Source organism: Microcebus murinus, chromosome 12, assembly GCF_040939455.1.
Source record: "Microcebus murinus isolate Inina chromosome 12, M.murinus_Inina_mat1.0, whole genome shotgun sequence".
NCBI classification, from domain to species: Eukaryota; Metazoa; Chordata; class Mammalia; order Primates; family Cheirogaleidae; genus Microcebus; species Microcebus murinus.
The window spans coordinates 61,244,527-61,264,113 of NC_134115.1; the positions used below are offsets into that span (position 1 = coordinate 61,244,527).

At 39.8% G+C, this 19,587-nt stretch overlaps 1 protein-coding gene across 1 annotated transcript in view; it reads left to right on the forward strand.

Annotated features, from left to right (window-relative positions):
- TDRD7 (tudor domain containing 7) overlaps window positions 1-19,587 on the forward strand; it is a 76,810-nt gene that overhangs the window by 35,820 nt on the left and 21,403 nt on the right. The window contains exons 7-10 of the mRNA XM_012769045.3: window positions 5,228-5,814; window positions 9,695-9,881; window positions 17,396-17,507; window positions 19,204-19,406. Of these exons, the coding sequence (XP_012624499.2) occupies window positions 5,228-5,814; window positions 9,695-9,881; window positions 17,396-17,507; window positions 19,204-19,406 (1,089 nt within the window). The remainder of the gene's footprint in view (window positions 1-5,227; window positions 5,815-9,694; window positions 9,882-17,395; window positions 17,508-19,203; window positions 19,407-19,587) is intronic.

A 19,587-nucleotide genomic window follows, 5' to 3' on the forward strand; every position in this document is an offset into this window, starting at 1 on the left:
AAATTCCTAAATTGGTTTTGTTTTTTTGTTGTTGTTGTTTGTTTTATTGTGGTTTTTAATTGTTTTTGGTTTAAGTTTATAACCATTGCTAATGCTTGGAGGGCTAGAAAGCAGGTCTCCAGGTAAATGTGATTTTACTGTACTGTCTCAGGTTTGTATTGGATGGTGACCATATAAAATGAAATTTAGAGTTAATTTAATGCTTCAACACAACCCACTACTCCATGGAAACAAAACTGTGTCCATACAAATGCTTTGGAAATCTCCTTGATTTAATTGGATGATACTAATTCTGTTATAGAATCCCAAAGAAAATTCTAATTCCATAAGAGATAGTAAGCTTACCCCAGAGGCCAAGTGCTGCAGAATTAGCTGGTGAGCCCTCATAGACTCAAAGGCATTTGGCTTTAAAAACTTGAAGTTTACAGCACAGGTAAAACTAGAAAGGAAGAAGTAAAGACTTCATAGCATTGAGGAGACAAAAGTTAGGATGAAGACTTTTATTTGTGTGAACAAACAGGCTCCTGAAGAAATTGATGTAAGTCCTTGGGCCTCACATTTGCCAAACTAATATGTCTCCTCCAAACTTAGAGAAACCCAAAGGGTGTGAGAGAATTATCTCATTCAAGTTGTGATTCCAAGTGAGGCAGAAATCAAGCTGAATATAATGAATCTATGGGTAGAAAGTTTAAGCCATATTAGATACAGAATCTTCTGATGATCAAGGTGGCTTGACTCCAGGATGTAGGGAGCTGCTCTTTTATGTTACCTATCTCTCCTGTTGAGAGGTGCGGTGGGCATCCATGCAGAGTGTGTGGAGTTATAATCCTTCCAGTTCCCCATGAGTGGACTGGTGGTTTTTTTTGGTAGACATCCAAAGCCATAGGAAAAATGTAGAGCCACAAAACAAAACATCCAGACAAGGGCAGGATTATGATCCTGAGTCTCCTCCTACAGTAGAGGAGGCCTTTGATCCCCTCCTCAGGTATGTATCTGAACCAGGTAGACTAAAAGAACTAGAAACTGTAAAAAGCCCCCTTCTCAGAAGTCCCCTGAAATGGTTAATAGCTGCTTGTCACACTAAGGAAATAATAAAAGCCATGTTTCAAGTAGATGTTGATTTACCTTGGTCATTTGTGAAGACAGGAAGATAGCTGTTCTATCTTGGGGATGAGGCAGGAGATGAACATGGAAGTCTTATCAGATGCACAGAGCACAGTGAAGAATTGCCACCACACTGTAACTCACATCATAGCAATTCCTTATCTTTAGGGGAGATTCTTGTCGGCACGGGGTAGTTATGGTAGTAGATCTCTTTCTTAAGCCCTTTTGCCAGAAAATTTAAGAGAGACGGCATGCTTTGTGGAGGACAGATGGTGATCACAGCAGAATGCCCAGGAAAAGCAAGTTTCCACTCGTATGAAAACTTTAAAAAGTTTAAGCAGGAAAAAAAAATGACATTTGTTTTAAATTATATTTTTAACTTTAAAAATAATATGAATTTCATGAATTTTTCCCTTTGAATTGAGAAACCCTTCAGCCATTCTCCAAAGATTGGTTAATGAAGTATGTGGACCAGGATATTTTCCATATCACTAAATTTAGCCAGGAAGATTTGCCTAAAGTGTTGGAGGATATCTGAATCAATTCCAGTTGCCTCAGGTTCAGTTCCTAAAGTCAGGCCTATCTTTAATCTTAGTAAATGCTCTTTTGAATTTAAAGAGGCCAAATCACTGGAGAACAAAATGGAATTTAGGCACATAACCAACACTTTCCAGATAAAGAAGAAGCCTTTAGGCAGGGTGTGGTGACTCACACCCATAATCCTAGCACTCTGGGAGGCCCAGGCAGGCGGATAGCTCAATTTCAGGAGTTCAAAACCAGCCTGCGCAAGAGCGAGACCCCATCTCTACTAAAAATAGAAAGAAATTAATTGGCCAAATAAAAATATATAGAAAAGATTAGCTGGGCATGGTGATGCATGCCTGTAGTCCTAGCTACTCGGGAGGCTGAGGCAGGAGGATTGCTTGAGCCCAGGAGTTCGAGGTTGCTGTGAGGTAGGCTGACGCCACAGCACTCTAGTCTGAGCAACAGACAGAATAAGACTGTGACTCAAGAAAAAAAAAGAAAAGAAAAAGAAGCCTTTAAAGATTGGAGAGTGCCCATAATGCAAGGAACTAGTCATGTGGTTAAACAATAAAATAAAACTGCTGAGAGAAGAAATCTATTTTCTAGTTTAGATGGTTATTTGGCTATTGTTTGGACTTTGGATAAATTCAGGCTTATTGGTTAAAAATTTATTTTATGGGCCAACTGGCAAAGTTTGAATTAAGTGCTGCAGGCCCAGCTCTGGAAGCTTAGTACGTCAGATCTTTAAGCATTATTCTGGAATAAAGGCCAGTGAAAATAGGAGTTCTATTCTTCCTCTGGACCAACTCACACTAAATGAACATAATGTTCATCACTTCTGTCGAGACAGTAATTCCTATTTGGAAGAACTCATTGTACTGGTCATGTTCAGAGGTTTGATAAAATTAAGTGCATTGTTAAGTAGTTGGTCCTGGTCACATCTAAGGCACGGATGGAAATGGCAGCATTGGGACTGGAAGGAGGAGAGACTGAATAAACATTGAAGTATCCCATATCCTCAGTTCACACATTGGAAAGAAAAGGATTATAAAGCTGAAGAACCCTTCTTACCCTCTTTTGAGCTAGAAGAAGCCATGTGGACTGTGGGGGGATGGGGTTTATGAAAGTTATTTTAGGTAAATAAGAAGGGCTATTGTCCACTGAAATTTGCCTCTGCATCCACTTCAGATAAGGTGTTGAGAGGAGGTTAGTAAGTGAAAATTGAAGGAGAGTTTTAAGGTGGACCCTGCAGGTTTGGGATATGGAGAACTGCCACATCTAAATCTAAAATTACATTCATGTACCGAATAATGACATCTCAGTCAACAATGGACTGCACGTACTATGGTGGTCCCGTAAGATTATAATGGAGTAGGTTATACTATATATGTTTGTGTAGGTACACTCTATGTTGTTTGCACAGTGATGAAATCACCTGATGATGCATGATGTGTTTCTCAGACTGTATCCCCATCATTAAGCGATGCCTGACTCTACATTAATTGGGATTCTATATGACAAGTGAATCACTCACATAGAATTCTGTTTTTTTTTTCCATTTGCTCCAAAAGTGTGTTTTTCAAACTTTCTCTGGATACCCAATCTGTGTTCTTATATCTTATTGTCTTGAAGCACATTCAAGATTGACATTTTAAGATTCCAAACATGGGTCCCTAGAGAAGTAGACTAACCATCAAAAGAAGATGAGGAGTGCTCCAAATATTTGTGTTGCTGTGCCTTAAAATTAGGGACATAACTTGTAACAATCATAGAAGGTGTCATCCAGAGTGTCTCAGGGTACTGCTGGCAGGAGCCCACCATTGGTGTCAGAGATCACTGCATCTGTGAAGCAAATGCTAATCTCCTCTACTTTGAGTGGTGCTTTAGGCATGGAACTTTTCTTCAGTCCTCAAAACTTAAGTACATGTTGGCAGAAGAATGAAGAGAAAAACCTAATGTTTTGTACTTATATTGATATCGTTCATTTCTTGTGTATCATCCGGAATATGTAGTTAGACCAAAAAGAATCTATTTTAATACCTAGTTGACTGTGTCTTTTGACTAATTAAAGCTCTTCTCTGGTGACAAAACAACACCTTCTTTCTTTGTACATACATATTTGTTCTCTCTTCCATTGTATGGAGAGTGAAGTAAATGAAGTCAGTGTTCTTTACTAATAAGCCACCCACCCAGCATACTTTATTATTCTGTTCTTCTGGGTGGGAGGCTTCCTGTAAGCTTGTATGATTATACTAGTACAGTGGTTCCCAACCTTTTTGGTGCCAGGGACAGGTTTTCATGAAAGACAATTTTCCCACAGATCCAGGGGTGGGTAGGGGTGGGGATTTGGAGCTCAGGTGGTGATGTGTGGCCCGTTTCCTAACAGGCCACCTACCGGTACTGGGCTATGACCCAGGGGTTGGGGACCGCAGCCTTTGTGGATCTTCCTAAGGACTTAAATTGTAGCTAAGGAGTAGCTGAATGGGAGCTGATGAAATAGGAATATTTTAGAAGGCAGGAAATATTAACTGCAGTCTAGTATAGGGTTTGAGAAACTGCTTTTGTAAAGGGTCAAATAATAAATGTTTTAGAGCTGTCTGACTATCACACACAGTCTATCACAATTACTCAATTCTGCCACTATAGTGCAGAAGTAGCCAGCCATACATAATACATAAACAAATGAGCATGACTATGTTCCAATAAAACTTTATGTACACTGAATTTCATTTAGTTTTCACAAGTCATGAAATAATTCAATATTTTAGCCATTTGAAAATACACGAATCATTCTTAGCTCGTGGGCCATGAGTTGTACTGGGTTGTGGGATGTAGTTTGCTGACCCCTGGTCTAGTAGTAATAAGGCTTAGAACTTGGAAAAAATGGTGCTGTATATGTTTCTTTTCTCTTTCTTCTCTTATATAAAAAGATGCCATCAAGCCATGCCACTCAGGAACAGTATGCAAACAAAGTTAGAGAAGGGATGCACACAAATGCCTGGTATTTTTAACACTGTTCATTGGAGTGACAACACTTTAAGCTAACTTTCTGTAGTCATTGTTTTAAAACTGTACTTTACCTCTCCAACATCTTTCTCTAAATATTGGAAAGCTGAGGGTTTTCTCAGGATATTGCAGGAAGAAGAGAGATGGCACTCCTATTTTGTCTAAGTATTTCCTGGTTTTCTCCCCTGGTTTATTCCTTACAGTTCTGATACCTTTTCATAACCTATTTTCACCTTGTATTCAGTGAATTTTGTAAGCTGTTGCTTTGGATTTGGCAGAGAAAACTAAATGAGAAGCACACTTGACAGAAAAGAGCACTCATGATTTCCTAGGGCAGCTGGAGTCTAGATGCCACACAAGTGAAATTAATATTATTTTATTTTCCTGTTTATTTCTGAAATGTGGCTCATGTTATTTGCAGGTGAAGGCAGTGCATTAAAGTCTTAGTTATTAAGAAGAGTAAATTGTACACTTGTGTTTCCTTGATTAATTTGAAAACAGTGTTACTCTCAAATTAAAAATGCATCAATGTGTTTTCAGGTTGTTGATAGCCACTGAAATATCTGTTATTTGCTTTATTTAAATATTTCAGGTGGAAAGGCCTGGCAGTGGTGGCCAAGATTTACTTCTTTATCCAGCTAAGAGAAAGCAGCTTATGAGAAGTGAACTGGACACTGAAAAAGGACCTCCATCCCCACTACCTGCTCTCAAGCAAACATCACCATCAAAAGGGTGTTCAACAGTTATGCCAGGAGACTTTAAAGAGAAAGTGGCGGAGCTGCTGGTGAAATACTCAAGTGGCCTTTGGGCCAGTGCACTCCCCAAAGCATTTGAGGACATGTACAAAGTGAAAATCCCCGAGGATGCCTTAAAAAATCTTGCCTCGCTTTCTGATGTGTGCACCATAGACTACATTTCTGGAAATCCCCAGAAGGCCATTCTTTATGCTAAACTGCCATTGCCCACTGACAAAGTCCTAAAGAGTGAAGGGCAGGCACATGGCGATGGTGATATCAAGGCTATGATTGAACAAGAATATTTGCAGTTAGAAGAAAACATGGCTGAAAACGCCGATACCTTTATGGAGGACATAACAGTTCCTCCTTTGATCATTCCGACCGAAGCATCCCCGTCTGTGTTGGTGGTTGAGCTGAGCAACACAAATGAAGTGGTTATCAGGCAAGTTACATTTTCTGATCCTTTAGGATCCTGGTGTACTGTAGTCACTTCACTATTCTTCATTGGATCCTAAGAGTTGAAAGAAGAATAATATATTCTTAGTTCTAGTGTTATCGTGAAGTATAATGTATTCTTAACATTTGTTAAATGTTAAAATACAATTTGTTAAAATAAGCAGTTATTCTTGTGAGAAGAGATTACTAGCAATTTTAAACATTGGAATGATAATGTGAACTTGAAAAAAATTTATGTCGAAAGCATGATGGTTGCTATACATGTCAAAAGCAATACCTAGTTCATTAATAAAAACATCCCCCACATAGTAGATAATACTATTTAACACTATGTAGCATTTGCTAAAAGTCAAAAAAGCTAAAAATTGCCTTCTTCATATAATACATCAGATTAGACCATGGACCCAAAGGTACTCTGGTCACTTGAGCCTGCCTTTCAGTATCATTGCCCGGAAGGAGGGGAGTCATTGCCTAAGTAGCTAATGGTAACTGGAATTCAAACAACAGTCCGGTTCTAGGCACCTGACTTGGACTTTTGGAGAAAATACAGAATACACAGAAGATAGAGAAAGACTAAAATTTGCAGTTTCCAACTCAGGAAAAGAATGAGAACCTGTGTAGCAGAACTTCTTGAGGCACCAGCCCCAGGTGTGGCTGTGACTGTACAGATCAGAAAAAGGCTGAAGCAGAACAGAATCCAGGCTCCTTCAACCAAAACATCCATATTGTTTGGGCTGTCAGTCCTCTAGAGACCTATAACTGAGCTGGAAAGACCTAAAGAAAGACCATGTAAAATAATCAACATCTTTCAGAGCTCAAAAATATCAAAGCTGTTCCATTTGAGCAAACTAAGTCTGAGTAGATAATAGAGTGAACCTAGTATCTTCAGATGCTTAAACTAGAAGAACCTATGGAAGCTCTAGAGAGGTCTTGTTTTATACAGGGGTAGTGTGTGTATAAAGCTTTTATTCTAAGATGTGGTGTGGCCTGAAGATATAAATAGGTTGCTGATAAGGGTTAGGGATCCCTTATGGTTCACTAATATACTGAAGGAAAGGAAAGATGTAGAGGGGCACATTGGTAGCTTTTACCATTTAACATAAAGAAAACCTAAATCTGTCTCCATGGCAGGATCCTTTGGTATCTGTTCCCAATGTTCATTGGTTTCTTTGAAGGAGACCCAGCACCCAGCACTGGGCTGGATCAATCATGATTTCTGTTGCTCTTACCAAGGGTTGGCAGGACTCTGGATCAGTTCTAGGAATTTAGTAGGAGGGTTCTAATCTGTTCCAGTATGATTAGGTCCAGGGTCTTCAGATTATTTAACCCCTTTTTTCTGGTGTGAATTTGAATCCTGGTATCAGCATTATACATGTTCAGCAGGGTGGCTGACAACCAGAGAGTGTATTGGGTAATGTCTGCCATTAGGTTGACCCTGGGTCATTGGCTCCCACCATACCCAAGGCTTGGCAGACCCTGAGCCATGTTCTGTACCCACATCTTCACCCAGGCAAGCCGTAGGCACCAGAAGCTGGGTCTCTGGCTCATAAAGGGCCTGGAGGGGTGCTGTGGCAGAACCCTCAGGTCAGATATGGGAATTCATTGTCTGTTTTCTCAAAAATTAACTTTGTAAAACTTTGTATTTATGACATCCCTAAATTGGCCTATGCATCATTCTTTGCCCCTTTGCTAAGGTGATTTGGGAACAATGTATAATGTCCTCTTTCCTGCCACCACGTACTCTCATAGTAACTGTACCATCACTGCCCTCAGCCAAGCTGTGCAGCCATCCTTCTCTGTTGGCTGCTGCAGAGCACAGGAACTTCCTGCAGATCCAGGCCACTTCTCATCACCTTCCCCACCCTGGCAGGAGCCTATGCTCAGCAGGTCACACGTCATCAGCTGCAGCCCAAGCCTCTGCCAGTTGAGTGCCTAGGGCTGTAGCAATGCCACAGGGTGGCTTCTGAAACTCCAAGTCCTAAGAAATAGGCACTTCAGCAGAGTTGTAGACTGCGCCAGAATTCTAGGCAGTGCCTTAACATTTGCAAAACATATAAATTTAAATGATAGTAGCTGGGCATGGTGGTGCAAGTTAGGCGGAGGCAGAGGATCCCTTGAGCTCAGGAGTTCAAGGCCAACCTGGGCAACATAGGGGTCTGTAAAGAAAAAAATTTTAATTTAAATGATCAAGTATTGGCAAAGCTTCTACATTGCTTCTGGAGTAAGTAATAGCATGTAATATTTTGTTTTAAAATAGGCATTACCTCAAAAGAGGCTTTCTTCCCATTTTGTGAGGATTTTTTAAAGCTTTTATTTTTCCTCTAGAAACCATAGGTTGACTGTGGCATCTCTGCCCTGCTGATAGTTACCAAGAATGCATGGAAATACTCCTAAAGGAATCATTTCTTAGAGTGCCATAGGCCCATTCACGGCCTGAGTAAAAACAGCGCAAAGAATAATGTTCCTGTGGTGTATCCCCATCTTGCTGGCCAGGTGATTCTGGCACTGTTACAGTGTAGCTTTCCAACTGAAAAGGCTTCATCCTGTGGCTGACATAGCTCCTGTTGCATGACCTGAGTTTGATTTGCCAGGTTTTGCAACCTGGAAGGAGGCCCTTAATGGAATTGTCTCTGAGAACTAAAGGGCAAGAAAACGGTTGTCTGTTTTGATAATATGAGCTGTAACAAGGTGACTGCAGTTGTCAACAGTAGAAAATTATAGAAAAGGATAGGGGCATATCCTGAAAAAATTACTTCTCAGAAAGCATACAATTTTAAAGACATTTGGCTAGAACATGTTACTTCTTTTAAGGGTATCGGAAGTCAGCATTTTGTTGTAATTTGTTCAAATTTATTTTATAAGTTGGGCAGCGATGTTACAGTGTTGTGTTTAGAGTATTTAAGGCTTTGGTTTTTTTTTCTAGTGAAATTTCATTGTTTTTCAGAGCTTGATATTTGTTCAGACCCAGTCTTAGGGCAAAACTGTCTGTTAGAGCTGTGGTCCCCAACCCCTGAGCCATAGCCCATTACCAGTCCATGGCCTGTTAGGAAACAGCCACACATGACTACCTGAACTCTACACCACACCACACACACCCTCCATGACACCCCACCCTCCCATCCCTAGTCCATGGAAAAACTGTCTTCTATGAAACCTGTCCCTGGTGGTGCCAAAAAGGTTGGGGACCGCTGTGCTAGAGTTTCTTCTTGGTAATCTACAAAGACCTCCAGCAGCCTTAGCCAAAGTTGGAGATCAACCCTTGCTTCTCTGGCCTCCAGACCTCCCTTGGTGTTTCCATTTTCCACGTCTCTTCCTCCCCTTCCCTTTCTTTGCCTTCCTTGACTATTTCTCAGTCTGTTCCTCCCTGAGCACTCCCTCACTGCTTACTATTACACCCTCTTGTTCGCTGGCTTGTTGCCCAGTGTGTGCTCTGTTGTATGGTGTGTTGGACCTCAGTCTTGTTTTACATCAGGCGTCTTCAAACTATGGCCCACAGGCCACATGTGGGTGTTTTTGCCCATTTGTCTTTTTACTTCAAAATAAGATATGTGCAGTGTGCATAGGAATTTGTTCATAGTTTTTTTTAAACTATAGTCTGGCTCTCCAACAGTCTGAGGGACAGTGAACTGGCCCCTTGTTTAAAAAGTTTGAGGACCCTGTTTTACATGATCTCCATAATACTGTGTCTTCCTTTATCAAGAGATAACTGTTTACTAAATACATATGTTTTCGTCCCTCTTGATGTAAGTCAGTCTGAGGCCGAACCAAAGATGACTGTAGAGAAAACAGAACAACATAAATGAATTGCTATAGTTTTTCTCCTTCTGGGTTGCTTCATTTGCGTTCTCTTCTTTTAACTAACTCAGGTATGTGGGCAAAGACTATTCTGCTGCTCAGGAATTAATGGAAGATGAGATGAAGGAGTATTACAGTAAGAACCCTAGAGTCACACCAGTCCAGACTGTGCATGTTGGGCAGTTGCTGGCCATAAACGCCGAGGAAGATGCTTGGTTACGGGCACAGGTCATCGCAACAGAAGAGAACAAAATAAAGGCAAGCACTGTTTACTTTGTCATAGCATTATGAAGGCAAAGGCAAACACCTGTTACTTGCCAAATGTAAATGTTGATTCTTTACATTTTTCAAATGTAAATGCTGTGTCCTTTCTAATTATGTGTAGTTTTCTCTGGAAGTTGAAAAGATAGTAACTATAAAAGATTATCTCTCTCAGCTTTCAAGTCAGTTGTAGTCATACTATCTTAGAATTTGAATTAGAGAAAAAAAATTCTTCTCCATGGGAGCATCCATAACCGATGATCTAATTAAGAAAAGGCACCTATTTCCATTCCCGGGATATATAATAGATACTGATCAGAGCTCTGTGGGCTTCTTTTCAAGGACAGTACTTTGGAGTGAGGGAAGCAGTACAGACCAGAGGAAATGGCATCTTCGTCTCCCTCTTCTGCAGCCAGGACTTACATCATTCTTCAGGGCTGCTCCCAGTGTTGCCCTCTCTGTCCTCTTGGAAAGGAAAAGGGGGCTCATTGGAGGCTCTTTCATCAGCAGCCTCCAAGGCTTTCAGACTTGCCCACATTCCTGGTGCGCAGCCTCTGCTCCTTTGCCTCCTCTTAACTTTAGCGCAGAGACAGAGAAGCACGGTTTCCCTCAGAGCTCCCCATATAACATGGAGAGGAGCTGTATGGTAGCTCCATTTGCCATGGGATAATCTGAACTTGTCTACTATTTTTGAGTGTCATTTCTTTCTGCCTTGGTGGAAACTGTGTGTTTGTTTGGAATTTATCATTTGAATAATAAGCCTGGTACTTTATAGAGAATTTGTGAGGAGAAGGTCTTTTCTTTCTCGAGTGTTAAAATGTCTCCCCTTCCCAAAAGGGAAATGGAAAGAACATTTCCACCCATCCTGATGGGAAGGACACCATGTAGGAGGGTGACCCTTGTCTCCCAGTCTGCCATCCCTGTGTTTGTACAGAGGACTCTCAGGCTGTGAGGGGAAACATGTCTAAGATCTTTTGGTTTTCTCTAAGTTTTGCAAGCTAGGAAATATACTTCTATTTCTACAGCCTCTATTCCATAATACAAAACCTTATTCCATATGCCACTGTCAGCCCTGACCAGTAATCCCACCTGTGTCATTGAGTGCAAATGACCAGTGTCTGAACCTGGGCGTAAGTCCCTCAGTTACTGTCCACTGAAGCACAAGCACACACAGAAAGAGATGCTTTCTTTTTCTTACCCAGTTTGTTCAGTAGGAGAGGCCCTGACCCTCTCCAGAAGTAAACTCACCTTAACCACCCTTTCCCATTCACAGAGATATTTAGGAAATTCCTTAACCCAATCTGCAGAGGCACAACTTTTAACCACTTCAGTACGGCACTCACCGGCTGCGAAACCTTGCCCACAGCCGGCACTCACAGTCCGCACGACAGTTTGTGCTGTGCATTGACGACGGATCCGTTGCTCTTGTGTGATGAGGAAAGCTTTAAAGCACTGAAAGCTTGTTTTACTTTACAGGCAGCTTTACTTGTAATGTAAACCAGAATAGGTAACGTATACATATATGTTTTCATTACGTTATTTTTAAATGTTCACAATTTTATTTTGATAAATGAAAACTAAGAAAAGTCACTTCAAAATTATAGACTAAAGTCGACGCTCCCTTCATGTCCAGGCTGTCGGCTGCAGTTGACGCTTGGCTGTGCATGTTCATCTGTGGCTATCGACTATAGTCGACGCTCGTACCGAAGTGGTTAAGTAATTTGATTGACTTTAAAAATCTGGAAATTAGAAAACAGCTTGGCAGATTCTTATAAAGTGAAATACTTAACATATGACCTCTAGTATTTACATAATAGAAATGAAAACAGGTCCACAAAAAGGCTTATATGTACATATTTGTAGTAGCTTTATTATTAATATTCCCAAACTGGAAACAGCCCAAATGTTCACCAACAGGTGAATGTATAAACAAGTTATATTGTATTCATATAATGGAATACTATTCAACAATAAAAAAGAATGAACTACTAATATATAAATGTATCTCACGGATAAATCTCATAGACTTTGTGCTGAGTTAAACTAGCCAGGCACAAAAGATTAATATTATTAATATATGATTCCATATAAATGATGTCTAAGAACAGGTCAAGTTCATCTGCAGTGATGGAAATCAGATCAGTGGTTGCCTGGGACAGGAAGTGGAGGGGGCTAATTGCAAAGGGCAAAAGGGAACTTTTGGGGGTGTTGGAAATGGTTTATATGTTGATTACAGTGGTGATATATGGGTATATATATTGGTCAAAACTCCTCAAACTATATACTTTTAATGGGTATCTTTTATTCAGTATAAATTGTGCTTGGATAAAGTTTGAAAAATATCTGGAAAAAACTAAGGACCGTGTTGATCACTGGACTAGCGACCAGCACAGGGCTTATGATTAATGGCTTGGGCACTAGTCCTGACTCTGCCTGTATTTGGTTGTGCCTTTGGAGGGTCTACTCCAGGGGTCCTCAAACTTTTTAAACAGGGGCCAGTTCACTGTCCCTCAGACCGTTGGAGGGCCAGACTATAGTTTAAAAAAACTATGAACAAATTCCTATGCATACTGCACGTATCTTATTTTGAAGTAAAAAACAAATGGGCAAAACACCCACATGTGGCCCATGGGCTGTAGTTTGAAGATGCCTGGTCTACTCCCTCCATTCCTCCAGGTATCTAGTTGATAAAGGATAACTGTCTCTAAGTGTTCCTAGATAAACTTCTATTTGCTGGCATTTATTTCCCCCTGCCCTTAGTAAGTTCAGCAAAAGCTAAGCTGTATTAAGGAATAGGGATTTCTTATAAAGAGAAGAGGCATACATAAATACTAGTGACACATTAACAGTACAACAATGTCTATGCTAAATAATGCAAGGATATCTCCCAGTCTGAAGTATAGTCTATAGGGCAGTCACTTGGGATTTCCTTTCCTCCATACCTCCAATGTGGGAGTTCAAGCTCTGGAGTCAGAAAGATCTGAGTTTGAGTCTCAGCTCTGCCATTTTTAACTGCATGGCATTGGGAAAGTCACTTAACTTCCCTGATAACTTATCTGTGAAATCAGATACTATCATCATGTTAGTATCTGCCTGATGCACTTTTATTCACTTTTTCACAGTTCTAGAGCAGGGGACAAGAGAGACAAGTCTTTGGTCTCAAGAAGCTTATATTCCAGTGAGAAAAGATAGATAATAAGCAAGTATACAATAAATACACAAAACAGTTTCAGTGCAATGAAGGAAATAATCAGGGTGCTATGATAGAAAATAACTCTGAAGGAAGGGATAGACAGGGTGATGTGATCTCAACTAGATGCTTCAGAAGTGCTTCTGGTACTGTTGTGGGGGATGGATTGTAGTAGGGCACAGAAGGGGAAAGTAAGACTGGTTAGTTGCAATAGCCAGCTACCTGGTAACCTGAATTGGGTGGCAGTGGAGATGGAGGTAATGGAGAAGATTCAGGTTATATTTAGAGGTAGAACTGACAGGACACTAATTGAAGGATGTGAGGGGTGAGCACAAGGGAAGATTTGAGATGGCTGCTGGGTTTGGGGCTCAAGCACCTGGATGGATATTGGTGCCATTTGTTAAAACTGAGAAGTCAGAGAGAAGAACAAGTATGGAAGACAATCAAGAATTTTGTAGGACCTATTAGGTTTGAGAATAGCTATCAGATTTCACATGGATGAATTTAGAGCTCAGGGAGTGGTTGAGGCTGAGATATATCAGCATATATCTCTACTGGCACTGGGAGGCATCAGCAGATGGGTGATATTTGAAGTCATGGGACTAGATAAGATCACTTAGGGAAAGAAAACCCATAGAGGAGAGGAGGAGCCCAGGACCAGGTCCTGAAACACTTCAGCATTTGAATGGTGGCCATAAGAGGAGCAAAGAAGACTGTAAGGATGGCCAGAGAAGAAGAAAACCAAGTGAGTAGTATCATGGAAGCTAGAAAAAGAAAGTGCCTCACGAAGAAGGGAGTGACCAGCCATGTCATTGCTGCTGAGAGTTATGGGCTGGTTTTTAGGAATAAAAACAGTAGCTTAGTATCTTGTGCAGTCTTAAGACAGCAGTTTTGGCTGTAGCAATCCTGTCCTGACCTTGTCCTCCACATCCCCATGAAGTTAACTGAGATGATTTCTCCCTTTATTTGGAGAAACCCTAGCTACTTACTTCTCTTGAACTGACCTTTGCCTGGCAGTGGGTACGGATTCCCTCCTTGCTTCCCACCTGTCAGGTCCCTGGTGAGTAGGAGAAACAGGAGCATGTGGTCACCCCCTGAGATCCATGCCAGTTTGGCCTGACCCAGCCGCACACCCAGGGGTGTCTGCTCGGTGTCCCTCAGTAGTGCTGGGAGACCTTTGGCCACTTGATGGTGCCAGAGAACCAGGAATGGATCGGAGCCCATGCCAGGATTATGAGCCTCCTGGTGCTGATCACAGGACATGACAGAGAGAAACTACTCAGCCCTCACAAAGCAAAGGACAGGGTGTGGTGGGAGCCACACTGAGCAATCCATGGGCAAGGGTTTTATAAACTGTAGCTGCCATACAAGTATGTGGCATCATGCTTAAAAACAAGAAAGGAAAGAAACGAGCTACAAACACTACAGAAACACTCTGAAGCATTTGGGGCAGTTATTCTTTAGTCTATTCTTGTGCTAAGAATACATCCTGAATTTCCCAAGAATCATGATTTCACATGATATGTCCTATTGTCAGACCGTGTTATCTCCATTTTGTATCTGGGAAGAGCAGAATCCAAGCTGTAGGTGGTGATGGCTATTAAAGGAAATGAGAGCTGCCTAACTCCTGAGGCCTATGAGAAGGAAGAACAGGTGCAAATTTAGGATTGGAGAAATAGACTTGTGCACTTAAATGGCCAACTGCCAGACATGGGACCCTGCCAACGACCTACGCCTGAGACAGTGTTGAGTCAGATGTGCACTCCAAGAGATGATCTTTCCCATATGGGGCAGACAGGCCCTACAGTCCACTTACCAGATGGTCAGGGAAAGCAGTTAGTGGTCTCTCTGCCTCTTTTTATCCTTAGATTCTCTGCTGGGGAGGATTTTTGTTTTGTGTGGTTAGTACCATAATCTAAGTACTAAGAAGCTGTCCTGTGAACTTTATTTTCCCGCAGAAAGTGAAAAGGGACCTGCCTCTGCATTTGTTGGTATCTCTTAGCCAAGCCTTTGCCCTGGCTTTTGTTGCTGTTTTGTTTTGTTTACAAAAACCATCATCTGGTTTAACTAGAGAAGCATACTAGATCTTCAGCACTTTCCCTCAGATTTCTTAGTTATCATTCTAAACCACAGCTTAATGTTTCTAGATTTTAGTTTTCTCAAAAAAAAATGCTTTGTGTCTATATAGTCCTTTCAACTGCAGGTTCTATAAATACTCAAAAATAATATCCAGGCTCTTAATAATCTATGCTAATGGTGAGAGAGAGTCATACAGATTCCTGCAAACACAGAATTCTGTCCAGCAGATTTGGATCCTTTCACTGAGTTGGATGAAGGCCTAACCCAGCTTCACATCCCAGCTTCTACATCAGTGTAGAATTCCATGTTTTCAGGCCATGACATCATTGTTGTCATTGACAGAAGCATCTTGGCCCCTGGAAGCACAGTAGCTGAGAGCAGCCATCACAAATGCTGCTTTGGGGATTTAGAATCTGATAGATACCACAAGAATGATGCCCTCTCTAGAAACAAATACTGCTGCCCAGGAACGGGTAGAAGTGTGTGACTCAAGAAGAATAAGGAATGAAACTAGACCCTTATTTCTTGCCATATGTAAAAATCAAATAAAAATGGATTAAAGACTTAAATCTAAGACCTGAAACTATGAAACTACTAAGAGAAAACACTGGGGGAAATGCTTCAGGACATTGGTCTGGGCAAGGACTTCTTGAGTAATACCCCCAGATCAGGTAACCAAAGCAAAATTGGACAAATGGGATTACATCAAGCTAAAAAGCTTCTGCAAAGGAAAACAATCAGCAAAGAGACATACTAAATGGGAGAAAATATTTGCAAACTACCCATCTGACAAGGGATTAATAACTAGAATATATAAGCAGCTCAAACAACTCAATATGGAAAAAAAATCAAATAATCCAATTTAAAATGGACAAAGGATCTGAATAGATATTTCTCAAAAGGAGACATACAAATTGCCAACAGGTATATGAAAAAGTGCTCAATATCATTAGTCATCAGAGAAATGCAAATCAAAACTATAATAAGCTATCATCTCACCCCAGTTAAAATGGCTTTTATCAGAAACACAGGCAATAACAAATGTAGACAAGGATATGGAGAAAGGGGAATGCTCCTACGCTGTTGGTGGGAATGTAAATTAGTATAACCACTATGGAAAACAGTATGGAGTTTCCTCAAAAAACTGAAAATAGAACTACCATGTGACCCAGCAATCCCACTGATGGGTATATATCCAAAGAACGGGAATTCAATATATTGAAAAGATATCTGAACTCCCATGTTTTTTGCAGCACTATTCACAAAAGCTAAGATATGGAATCATCATAAGTGTCCATTAATGAATTAATGGATAAAGAAATTGTGGAACATATACACCGTGGAATATTATATAGCCACTAAAAGAATTAAATCCTGCCATTTGCAAAAACATGGATGGAACTAGAGAACATTATGTTAAGTGAAATAAGCCAAGCAGAGAAAGACAAGTCTCTCAGTCATATGTGGGGGCTAAATATCAAAAACAATTAATCTCATGGAAACATAGAGTAGAATAATGGTTACCAGAGGTTGGGAACAGTAGCAGGGAGGGGAGGAAAAAGTAGGGATGGTTAACAGGTGCAAAAATATAGTTAGATAGAATGAACAATATTTGATAGTACAACAAAGTGACTATAATCCAACAATAAGTTAGGGTATAGTTTAAAATAACTAAAAGAGTGAATTGGAATGTTCCTAACACAAGGAAATGTTGTGCCTGATGTGATGGATACCCCAGTTACCATGTTTGGATTAATTCACATTATATGTCTGTATCAAAACATCACATACACCATATAAAAATATACAACTATTATGTACCCACAATAATTTTTAAAAATTAAGAAAAAAAAAGAAGAGAGCGATGCAGGTGTTATGATAGTAGTGAAAGTGGGGAAGGGGCTGGCAGAGTTGGCAGAACCAGATAGATGTGCTGGCGAGAGATTGGCAGCGGCAAGGCAACAGGCTGAGCTGTCTCACAAGGGGGCAGGGTAGGGGACTGGGGCCTGACCTGGAGCCTTGGTTTCCTTGGTCTCAGCCCCAGCCTTTCTCATCTGGCGTAAGTCAGGGAAAATCTCCCCTGACTTTTTCCAGGCAGCTGTGAGACCACTGACCCCGCTTAACTTGCTGATCGTGGAATAAAATAGAGCCAATTAAATGTATCAAATGATTTTCTTTAAGTGAGGAAAAAGAACTTTGAGCCTAACCATTGTTGGGTTTTGTTTTTTTTTTTTATCATTAGGTATGCTATGTTGACTATGGTTTTAGTGAAAGTGTTGAAAAGAGCAAAGCATACAAATTGAACCCGAAGTTTTGTTCACTGTCATTCCAAGCCACAAAATGTAAGCTCGCAGGTAAGAGGAATTTTTTATAAACTCTCTCCATTTGGATAGGTTATTACCACCATACTCTTGGATGGTTAAGTCCTAAAATGGACTAGATATCTCAGAGTGTTACAATGTGTTATTTCCTGAAAGATTTAAATAAATTTGTGTTTAACCTGCTCTTTATAAGATGTGATCATTATAAGAATGTTAACAATGTTTTATTATATTTTATATTGTATATATAAAAATATATCTATTATAATTTATTATAAAAATGTCTGTTGGTCATCTTAAAGGGTTTTTTCTTGTTCTAACTGCCCTGGTAACAATTGCTAGCAACCCTGTTTCATGGGATTTGATCAGTTTCAGTTCCGTTGTTCGAGGTGTTGTGAGGTGACCCTCAGCACTCTCCCACTGAGATGGACTGTGGTGATGCTTACGCCTGACACACTCCTGTGCCCAAGCATGAGTTTGCCTATAGGTCATGTGTAATTTCTTGTATAGTCCATATATTGCTATTCTTTTCTTTCCTTCTCAAGGAAGCATAGAGGAATGCCCATGTAGAGTGACATTTTAGGATAAACTTAAAGTGTAGAGGACAGAGGTCATATGACATTCATGATGAGAAAAAGCATTGAAATATGCCTCATGCCACAGGAACTTGAGCCAAATGCAGAAAATGATCATAATTCTTTCATGAAAACTAGTCCTCCGAAGTAATAAATGCCTCCTTCCCAGTCAGAATGAGTCCTTAATTTCACATGAGTTGGGTTTGACTCTATCCGTGAGATAAACCTAAAGAAATTTTAAAAGCTTAGTAAGAACCTATGGGAGTTGGTTTTGGAAAGAACATAACAAGAGCACAGGACAAGAGTTAGGATGCTGAAATGAAGGTTTTGAGAAAAGCTACAAAGTTATGTGTCTGGAGAACAGAACAGGAGGAAAGTAATTCAGGAGTGGTCTAAATTTTAGCTGATGGATTTAAAGGGGAAAAATATAGAAATAGACACTTGTCCCCACTGGGGGAAATAATGAGCTAGTTTTCATTAGTTTATTAAATTAACTTAGAATTGTCAGATATATGATATATGGAATTACAACTTTCAAATAATTTAAAGAGTAATTGCACTACAACAGAATTCACCTAATACTTGTGTTATGTTAAACATTAATCTTTCTTTGAAAAATCAGAAGGTTCTTTGGTATTCTTAGGGTCATAATAGTATAATTTAAAAAGAAACAAACAGTGGTGCTTGTGTCAATTTCCAAATATATATGTTTATTTTATAAGAAAAAAATATTATATATTTAATTAGAAAATGAAAAAATCAAGGGTAGAATTTTAGGAAAAACATTACAGATTCATGACTGGAGGACATGATTGATAGCTTCTTATGGGTATTAGTCTTTTTTGTTTGAAATATGTGATTGTATATAAAGTGAAGGCTGTTTCTCCTAAGGTAGAAATTCTTATTGATCATCAGTTTTTCTTCTTGTTTTAAGATTGCCTGCTTTAGTGTATCATTCAAAAGGGCATTCACATTGTATTTTTTAAAACCTAAAGGGTAAGGCATAAAAGATTATAAAATAAAGCTTTCATATAAAATTTAACAATTTTGTGTTAGATTCATACTTTTAATAAGTGGTAAAGACAGATATAAGCTATCTATCCTAAAATTATTTTGCTAATTAAGTAGAAATTAAAATATTTGATATTTTTCAGGATTGGAAGTTCTAAGTGATGATCCTGATTTAGTGAAAGTGGTTGAATCTTTAACTTGTGGAAAGATCTTTGCAGTGGAAATACTTGACAAAGCTGACATTCCACTTGTTATTCTGTACGATACCTCAGGAGAAGATGATGTCAATATCAATGCCACCTGCTTGAAGGCCATATGTGACAAATCACTAGAGGTTCACTTGCAGGTACCACTGTGATCACCATTCTCGTCTGTTACACATATTGTATGAAAGAAAATCATCAAAAAAGGATGTTATAAACTTTAGACTAACAAATGGTAGAGACAGATTACTTATATATTAAGGGAAAAAAGGAGAGTGGGAGCTGTAAGGAGGAAAAAATGCCAAAAAATTAGTAGTAATTATT